Raw genomic sequence first — 10,117 nt, forward strand, 5'->3', positions numbered from 1 at the left:
CTTTGCCCATTTAAGAATCACATCTTGGGGCGGGGCGGGGGCGGGGCAGGGGCGGGGCAGGGGCGGGGCAGGCGGGGGACCTGAGTTCAGTCCTCACCCAGCATCCACAGAAACAGCTAAGTGTAGGCGAGGGAACCTGCAATCCTGTCACTGAGGAGGCAGAGGCAGGGGGATCCCCATGCTCGCTGGCCACCCAGCTTACCCAACTCAGGGAGTGAGTAACCCAGTCCAAAAACAGGGTATTTGAGGACCACACCTGAAGCCATCCTCTGGCTCCCACATACGCATGCGCACAGGAGCAGACATACCCGTATACACATGTATAGAAGTCATCTTTTCTTTTTTAAGGATTTATTTATTTTTTTAATGGTTTTTTTTATTTGGGGTGGTTTTTTGTTTTTTGTTTTGTTTTGTTTGGATTTGGTTTTTTCGAGACAGGGTTTCTCTATATAGCCCTGACTGTCCTGGAACTCACTCTGTAGACCAAGCTGGCCTCGAACTCAGAAATCTGCCTGCCTCTGCCTCCCAGAGTGCTGGGATTACAGGCGTGCGCCACCACCGCCCGGCTCAGCCCCGGTATTTTTATTAACAAGCTATAAGCCTGAAACTAGGCAGGTTCTGAGCCTGTCTAACCTGCATCCCAGTCACAGGCCCTGTGTCACTTGCCAACTGAGTCTTCCTCTGTTTGCTCTGTTGTATGTGTGTCCTCTGTGATTTTCTCTTGACCATGGTCCATCCTGCCTCGTAGAGACCACCTTCTCCAGCCTCTTTCCTTCCTTCCTTCCTTCCTTCCTTCCTTCCTTCCTTCCTTCCTTCCTTCTTTCCTTCCTTCCTTCTCATGGTCCCTCCCCCAGATCCCCTACTCAATCTCAAGTCCTGCTTTCCTCTCCCCCTTCACACTCACAGCTTTTTATTATCCAATCAGAGATTACTGGCGAGCATTCTTTACAGCACATTAGTCAACACATTGCCTGTGTCCAGATGGCAACCTGACCCTGGGGCACAGAACTCAGCATCTGAATACACAGCACACAAGACTAATCTCAACACGCACACGCACCTGCATACGTACGTGCACACAGATAATGGGTGGCAGTGCGGCTCAGTGGTACAGCGTAACCTTTCTTGTTTGGTGCCGCGGCTGCAGCCCCTCTGCTGTGCATGATCACAGCAGACATGTCCAGAGCATGACTCCCAACATCTCATCTATAAGACCTTGCCAAGATTTGGGGCTTGCTAGGAAATGTCCCAGGACTTGTCCTTAAGATGCTTCGGACACTGTCCTGGCAGTGCCTAGCTTTCCTTGGCAGCCAGTAACATAACAGGTACCTGGAGCTCCAGCTGCATCTAAAGGGCCAGCTGGAGCGGCAGAGGACACGGAAACAAAGCTGACATTATTAGTTGCGGGGCTTGCACGGCTAGTGTACATGTGGCTGGACTCCTTCCCAGCTGTGCTGACACAACAGCAGCCCCTTAAAGCCATGGTCACTAACTGTGCCCAATACCGCTCCGACCCCCTCCCTTGAGTCAAGCCATTCCGTGGCTTCACTGTCAAGATGGCGTTTCTCCCCAAGGCAAGAGAGAACTGGAAAGTTTCTGTTTGTGCAAACTCACTCTCCGCTCAGCAGGTTTTGTTTGGAAGTTTTCTGTTTGTTTTCTTTGTGTTTGTTGCTGGTGTTCGACTTTCAAGCCCAGTGTGGCCAGAAGTCGGTTATATGGTGGAGGAGAAGACTCTTTGAATAATAACTGTCTTAGTCAGAATTCCTATTCCTGTACAAACATCATGACCAAGAAGCCAGTTGGGGAGGAAAAGGTTTATTCAACTTACACTTCCACACTGCTGTTCATCACAAAAGGAAGTCAGGACTGGAACTCAAGCAGATCAGGAAGCAGGAGCTGATGCAGAAGCCATGGAGGGATGTCACTGACTGGCTTGCTTCCCCTGGCTTGCTCAGCTTGCTTTCTTATAGAACCTAAGACTACCAGCCCAGGGATGGCACCACTCAAAATGGGCCCTCCCCTCTTGATCACTAATTGAGAAAATGTCCGACAGCTGGATCTCATGGAGGCACTTCCCCAACTGAAGCTCCCTTCTCTGTGATAACTCCAGCTTGTGTCAAGTTGACACACACAACTAGCCAGTACAATAACCAAGTGTTAACTTCACATCACAACTCCTGGCATCTACGAGTTGTTCCCCAGGCCACTGGCATTACCGTACTCATTCATAGAAGTGAGAGAGCACTTCCCTGTGCTGCTGTACTGAAATCTGGCACAAAACAAACACCCAGGGAACAGTTACACAAGTGAATACGGTACCATGCCTGTGAGCTAAGGTCCAGAGCTCTGTGGCCCAGAGGTTTGGGGTCTTTGCTACTTCTGTAGCCATGACCTCTGAGCATTTTACAGGTCCCTCTCCACCCTTCCATCCCTCCCCCCCTTCCTTCTTTCCCTCCCTCCTTCCTTCCTCCCTTTATGTTAGAGATTGAACCCAGGCCCTCACTCATGCTGAACTCATATTCTGCCCATTTACCCTGGCCCTTATCTGGATGCTTTCCAGAAACTTTTATCTCCTCCCAGGAACTTCCTGTCAGATCTCAGACCTGGGGGCAGAGTGGCCCCCCAGCAGTGTGTCCCCGGTACCTTAACTCTGAAAATGAGTTCTTTCTTTCTGTTCTGTCTCCTCAAACTTAAGAACGCACTGGGTGTGGTGGTGTCCACCCGTAAATCTAGTGCCTGGAAGTCTGAGGCAGGAGGAGGCTGAGTTCTTTGATCCCAACACTCGGGAGGCAGAGGCAGGAGGATCTCTGTGAGTCTGATACCAGCATGAGCTACACAGTGAGACACGTCTCAACACAAACATCAACAACAACAAAAAACCCACGTCAAAATAATAAGACAGCAAAGACAGTGAGCATGGGAGGGAAGCTACAGGAACCCTGGAAACGAAGCGTTCCCTGGGTCTTAAGCCCAAAACTGCAGCATCATGCCCCCCCCCCCCCCGCCCCCCGCCCCCCGCCCCCGCCCCGGTAGCTCTTCTAGAAAGTTAATCAAAGGTCCACTTCAGGAGCATTATTTAATGTTCATGCTGAAATCATATTGATTTCAACTCAGTCAGTCAACAGGTTCTCCAGCGCAGGATTGAAAAGAAAGAGACAATTAGACAAAACTGCAGCATGACCTCAGTCAGTTCTTAGACTGAAGGTGGGTTTTTTTCCAATCTGCTTTTATACCATTTTAATTACAGGCAGGTGTTAAAGGGATGAGAAACCAAGCAAGACAATAAACACAAGTAGTCTGATGTGGATGTCTAAGCCGGCTTCTTTGTCCCACCTTAACGTCAGGGCCCTGCCTGGACTTATTGCTTTGTCCTTGGTCCTGCCAAGGGCACCCCAAAAAGCTCCACATCATATGATGCGAATTATGATGAAGCATGCCAACTTAAAGACAAAATTGTCTGATGCGGTAGCTCACGTCTTCAATCCTAGCACTCAGTAGGCAAAAGGCAGGAGGTTCTCTCTGAGTTCAGAGATAGCCTGGTCTACAGTGAGTTCTGAGCAAGCCAGAGCTACCCAGTAATACAGTTTTGTCTGCTTTCTCTCACTATGAAGAGACACCATGACCACAGCAACCCATATAAAAGAAAACATTTTACTGGGGCTGGCTTACAGGTCACAGGGTTAGTCCGTTGTCATCCTGGAGGGAGCGTGGTGGTCGGCAGGCAGACAAGGTGTGGAGAGGTAGTTCCAAGTTCTATATCCAGATCCATAGGCACCAGGAAGAGAGTGACACTGGGCCCTGCTTGGGCTTCTTGAAACCCCAAAGCCCACCCCCAGTGACACACTTCCTCCAACAAGGCCACACCTCCCAGTAGTGCCACTCCCTGTGAGTTTGTGAGGGGGCTCCTTTCGCTCAAACTACCATAACTGTCTGCACATGCATACGTGCAAATGGATTTTAATAAACTCTGTCAGTGTGACCCGGCCAGCTTTCCAATAACTGAGGCAGAGTCCTATGGATTTATTTAATCAGCTTTTGCACAGTTACTGAGAGATTACCCTTCCTTAATCTACTTTTCTAACACTCGACTGACTACTTCCCCTGTTTGAGTCTTGCCCAAGTTAGTTCTGTTCCAGCAGTCTGTCCTGGGCTGCATTTCACTTGGGCTTGTGCTGCTGGTCATCTCCGTTCCATTTCTAATGGAAAGTTCCTGTTCTCCTTCCATAGGCCCTACCTGACCCCTCAACCCAGTCACTGAAACTCCGCCCACCCCTACTCTCCCCAGCTGTAGCCACCTTTATTTAACCAATAGTTTTACACTGGGAAGCAAGGTTTACATAGCATCACGTGGTGTATGTGAGGATCTGCTCATCGGGGGTGACCAAATTAGGGGAGGCCAGTGTTTAGCGTCTGTATACACAGTACCAGACCAACCCCCAACACATACATAAATATGTAAGACTCAGAGGAGTCTTAACTTACCAGAGAGACCCCCTAAGTGGACCACGCAGAGACGGAAATTGATGTAAAAAGCAAGAGGATTTTTATTTAATATCCAGCATGCTGCAGTCACCCTGCACATGGGTAGAGGAACAACCACATGGACCTTTTATACAGTTCTCAGGGCAGCCGCCATTAGGCACAATGTGATTGGCAGAACAGTGTTACCTTTAAACTAATTGGTTAATAGGTAGATGGCCAATGACTCTGGGCCTTTCCTAGTTGTAGGAACCTCCCTGTTGTCTGAGGAATGTAATTTAGCCTATCTCTTCTGAGAGGGGGAACACTTGCCCTTCTGGGGCAAACTTTCCAAAGTTTCTGAGTTAACCCTTTCACATACATACATACATATACATACATACATACATACATACAAACTTGTGATCCCATGGTGCTGGAGACCTGAGTGCCAGCAAGTACTCTAGGTATATCCTCCACCCAAAGCCAGGTTTAACACAGAGTTCTGAGTCCATGGTCTGGATATCTGCTTGGTGAAGGAGCAAAATCTTAGATCACTCACATGTTCACATGCACATGTATGTGCACACATGTACTCATACGAATGCCCACCCACGGCTTATAAGTGCTGTTCACATATCCACATACATGCATGCACACACTCCTACATACATATTCACATGCGTGCATGTTTATATTCATAGTAGCTGATAGCAGGGTCTCGGTTTGTGCGAGCCACTATGTTAGGGACATGCTGCATGAGACCCCACTCTCACCACAGAGACCATCTAGGGAACGTCTTACTAGTGTCGCCATGATTTTATAGATCAGGAAAGTGAAATTCAGGAACATAGGAACATTCGAGAACACGGTGATACATATGAAACCAGAAGTTAGCAGCTAACCAAAACTCTTCGATCCCCAAGTTAAATGCACGAAGCTTGATAGCCTGTAGGATGGAGAGGCCTCTTTGATGTGAAGTAGAAGTTGTTCATTTTTATACCACATAAAAGTTATCCCAAGCCACATACACGTGTCTGGGAGCATAGCCCAGAGAGAGCACTTGGTCACTGGTTCTATTCCAGTGATCTAAGAAAACACCAGACACACACCTTTCTCCACAGAGGAGCCAGCCTAATACTTAGTCCCATCAGGCCCAGAGGCCAGTCTGATTTCGGACTGGCTCTTTCCCGTTTGATGTGTCCTCTGTCCTTTATTTATCATGAGGGTGTACATGAAGGAGGAGTGACAATAAAATGGCTCAGCAGGCAACAGCACTTGTCACCGAGCCCGTTTATGACAAGCACTTGTCATAAAGGCCCGTGTTCGATCCCTTGAACCAACACAGTAGAAGAAAAGGAGCAACTTCTTCATATTGTCCTCTGACCTCCCCAACATGTGCTGGGGGTGGGGGGGGGGGTTCTGTGAGGTTTTGGGTTTTTAACTTTGAGACAGGATGTTGCATAATCCCAGTCTGGCCTCAAACTCACTCTGAAGCCAAGAAGAACCTTGGGTTTCTGATTCCCCTCCCCCACCCCATCCCCACGTGCCAAGACCACCACACCTGGTTTATGGTTTATGGTTATACTGAGAAGATCCTTTCCTTGGGCCCCCAAATGTGCTAGATGAACAATTTACCAGCTGAGCCCTCCACCCCAGCTTGCCTAGAGTGTTCTAACCCAGCAGATCTGGGTGCTGAGGCTGACGCTGCTGGGAGTGTGCCCACTCTCTGAGAACGCAGGGGTGATGCCCAGCCAGTGCGTGTGGGTGAGCTGCTCCCTCTGCACCGAAGTCCTGGGTTGGCCCAAGATTGACCCTTCCCATCTCCACGTTTAGGTTTGTCCACCCCCGCTTTGGTCCCATCAAGTGCATCCGCACCCTGCGAGCTGTGGAGGCCGAGGAAGAGCTGACCGTCGCCTACGGCTATGACCACAGCCCCCCGGGGAAGAGCGGCCCGGAAGCCCCTGAGTGGTATCAGGTGGAGCTGAAGGCCTTCCAGGCCACCCAACAAAAGTGAAAGGCTTGGCCCTGGGTTCCAGAGACCTGGGATGGAAACTTGGATCTATGCACTACATTTATCTGACAACGGGACAACCAGGGATGGTTGGTGCCGTGACATTACATCCTCTCACCCTGCGTTAGCAACGACTCTCTCGCATACTAACTAGGTTTGACTGTATGACTCATACCAGATTTAAAATTAGCTAGCCTTGCAACAATGCCCTACTGAGAGGTACTGTCGAACTGCAGACAGCATGATGTTCTTTGATGGTGAAAGTCTAAATCTGGACTGTGTTCAGAGATACCAAATGATTAGGCTGAAAAGGGAAATGGGGTTCTTCAGTCACTTTTCTTTCTTTTTTTTCTTTTTTCTTTTTCCTTTTTCTTTCTTTCTTTTTTTTTTTTTTTGGTCAATGTTTTTTTTTTTTCCATGACCTTTTTCTCTGGCCAGTGCAAATGGTGTTCAGTCACCCTTGCATGTTGCCAACTGCAGGGCAGGAAGCAATTACATCTTTATATACATGTAGGGTCAGCTGCCTTTTAACCTTTGATCTGTATCTCTTGCAATAGAATGGCTTTGTTTTTAACTCTCTTAGTGAACTGAAGCCCAGTCTTTTGAATGATTCTTTAGCTTCACTATATTAGCTATATTCTACAAGAGAAATCCAACCAGATTTTGCATTCGTAGCAACGTACAGGTCTCTCTGGTTCTTTCTCTACCATTTCATTCTTATGTTCTGATATAAAGTCCTGGCTCGTAGGGCCAGACTGTTATTATAGACTTACTATTCTCGCATGTAAACAAAGATATCTTTGCTTTCAGATGTGAGAAGAGGAAATGAATTTACCTTGTTTGCATTAAGTTATGAAAGAGTTGTAAGATATACTTTCAGGAAGAAAAGAGGAAAATTAGTATTTCTAAGCAGTTGTTATGGCAATTTTGCAGTATCTTCAGTAGCATTGGTAATTTTTTTTTTCTTCTTGGGTACACATTAATTGTACAGAACCCAGTGGAGTCTGGCTTGTGACACAGCTCATTGAATTCAAACACAATAGCCAATGTGCATTCCAAGGCAGAATGCAGAATTCTCTCTGAAATCAGTGTCATGAAGGCAGACGCGCTGATCACTGGGTACAAATCAGATCTTTAGCTAAAGCTGCTTTCTCGTCACAGCGATTTCAAAGCACTTAGCTGCTTCCAGAGCTAGGAGCCAAGCGCTCACACCTGTGCAGTTAATCCCATTAGCATTTCAGCCTCCTCAAGCCATACATAATCACAACTGCAGAAATACAGAGAAAACCCCATTATTTTAGTTTAGCACATTAGATCTGTAACCTAACTGGATTGCTCTGAATGAATGCCAAGTTTGGGGGGACACCTCCCCAAGGCATAGCTCCATCACCAAGAAGGCCTGGGAACAGCAGTTGCTAAGGCCTGCAGCTGTCAGCAGTGCTACCTGTGGCCTGTGTTCGGTTAGGCTTAAAAGCTAAGGCTTTCCAAGCTGCAATAGATCCTTGAGGGATCTGGGAAAGGGGAGAGATGCTTGGGACAGGGCGGAAATGGAGGAGGAGACACTTGACATTCCCTTGTCAGCTGCACCGAGTTCTTCACGAGGCCTCTATCTGGGGCTGTGATGCAGCTTGTCCATCAAACAGCCCCAGATGGAGAACTCAGCCGCCGCCCCCCACCCTCCGTTCTGATAACCACACCTGGGCTCCTTCCCAAGCTCCCTAACATCCCTTCCGTCAGGCCCTGCACCAGGGGACCAGGCTTTCCAGGAGAGCTAGTCATGGCCCTGTTTGAAAGCTTAAGGAGATAGTTCCCTTGGGAGAAACATTTCCAGGGCTTGTGAGGAGTCTCCTGTAAAGAGGGCTGAACAGTTTTTAGACCACAAGTCACAGCAGGATAGGATGGCTTCTCTTCTGTGGAAAGAGACCATTCAGTAAACTGAGACAGAAGGCCGCGAGTCTGTGGATACAGATTCTGAGAGGAGCTTTTATGTAAATGTGTGCAAAGAGAGTTGGCTGCTTTGGGGAGAAAGATGGCTGACCCCAGTCACTGGGTGAGGCACAAAGAGAGAGCAGGTGCCACCTCCAGTCGCCTGGGTTCACAGGATTTCACACCTGGGCATGGAACCTTAGCCTCGGTCACTGTGGGGGCTCAACCTCTATCCTAAAGGGCTACTCTAGCAATCTCGTCCAAATGGAACTCAAAAACAAATTCGGGGTGGGGGGCTTGAGGGTCAGCAAACTCGTTTAGCAGGTGAAGGTGCTTGTTGCCAAGCCTGTGGCCTGAGTTAAGCTGTAGGACCTATATAGTAGAAGGGGAGAGCCAACTCCTGAAAGCTAGCCTCTGACCACACCCAGTGTGGCATGTGTGCACCCCGACACACACACACACACACGTGGATGGGAACCGTTCCCCGTTCCATAGTGGACGAAGGCGCACTGGACTTCAAACCCAGCAGTGTGTCTGTGACCCTTAGACCAATCACAGGAAGCGGTCCCCACAGCTGAGCCTCCCTCCTCCCTATGTGCTTCCGGTGCCTTTGAGCTCCTCCCGCTGTGTGAGAAGCCCAGGTGTAGGTGCAGAGTGGCAGCCCGGCTGATTGCTCCACCTCTTTATGTCTTAAGGTCCTCTTCTCTCTTGCTGGACTCTGTGCCGTTCCCTGACTGTGACCCCTTCCAGTCACCGCCCCCCCACCCTCTCCCTCAACCCTCATCCCTCTCCCTCATCCCTCTCCTTCCCTCACTTTCCCTCCCCTTCCCTCTCCCTCTCTTTCCAAAATACCAAGCATCATCACAGGTTGCAACTGTTAGAGAGGCCAGACCGACACTCTGGGGTAGAGAAACGGACAGCGTAGGCACTGCATAGAGAATTGACTGCTGAGGGAGGCTGGCTTGTGCTTCTTGCTTGAGCCAAAATGGAAAAGTCTCAGGACGAGCCTTCTACGTCACTTCCGCTGTAGAAGGCAACGGGAAGAGGGCAAGTGTGGTCTTCTCTCAGGGTCGTAACCGCAGGCATGATTGAGATTTTATGTGGTCGAGAAAGAAAGTAACTTTGTCTGCTGTCTTCCAAACCGCCGGAGCCTGTGCACTTGTCTGACGCCTTGGTCTCGCGGGGACTCATTCAGAGCTATCTCAGTCCAACCCTGCATGACTTGATCCATCCTTAGCATCTTTTTATGATGAACTATTATTACCTTGTGTTAGAGTTAGGAGTTAGGACTAGGAACTAATCCACGGAGCATGTCCCCCTACTGGGGCATACATAAGCTGGAACTAACAAAAGCAAACTTAAGAACTGAAGTAGGACACAAAAGGAATGATATGGTTACAAAGTAACAGGCGAAGACTTGAGTTTCTTATTTTAACCCTTTCAATTCCTGATCTCTCCAACAACTTAAGAGGAATTTTTTTTTTTTTTTTTTGGTCAAGACCTCTTTGAACCTGACTGGGACTAGAGGCAAGCCTCATTACCCTTTGGGGTTCATCACACTTGAAAAACTATTTCCTTATCACCAAACCCCTACACACACACACACACACACACACACGTGCGCGCGCACGCCAACAAGGCCATGTAATCATTTACAAACTTTAATTGTGACAATTAAAATTGCGTCGGGCTGCAGATAGAGCTCAGCGTCCGACATTT

General features: G+C 48.6%; 1 protein-coding gene across 1 annotated transcript in view; it reads left to right on the forward strand.

The window, feature by feature from the left end:
- The window catches only part of Setd7 (SET domain containing 7, histone lysine methyltransferase), a 47,377-nt gene extending 37,487 nt beyond the window's left edge, over positions 1–9,890 (forward strand). The window contains exon 8 of the mRNA XM_052180541.1: positions 6,295–9,890. Within this exon, the coding sequence (XP_052036501.1) occupies positions 6,295–6,475 (181 nt within the window). The 3' untranslated portion in view covers positions 6,476–9,890. The remainder of the gene's footprint in view (positions 1–6,294) is intronic.
- Positions 9,891–10,117: the final 227 nt, after the last annotated feature.

This window comes from Apodemus sylvaticus, chromosome 4 (assembly GCF_947179515.1).
Source record: "Apodemus sylvaticus chromosome 4, mApoSyl1.1, whole genome shotgun sequence".
Taxonomy (NCBI): Eukaryota; Metazoa; Chordata; class Mammalia; order Rodentia; family Muridae; genus Apodemus; species Apodemus sylvaticus.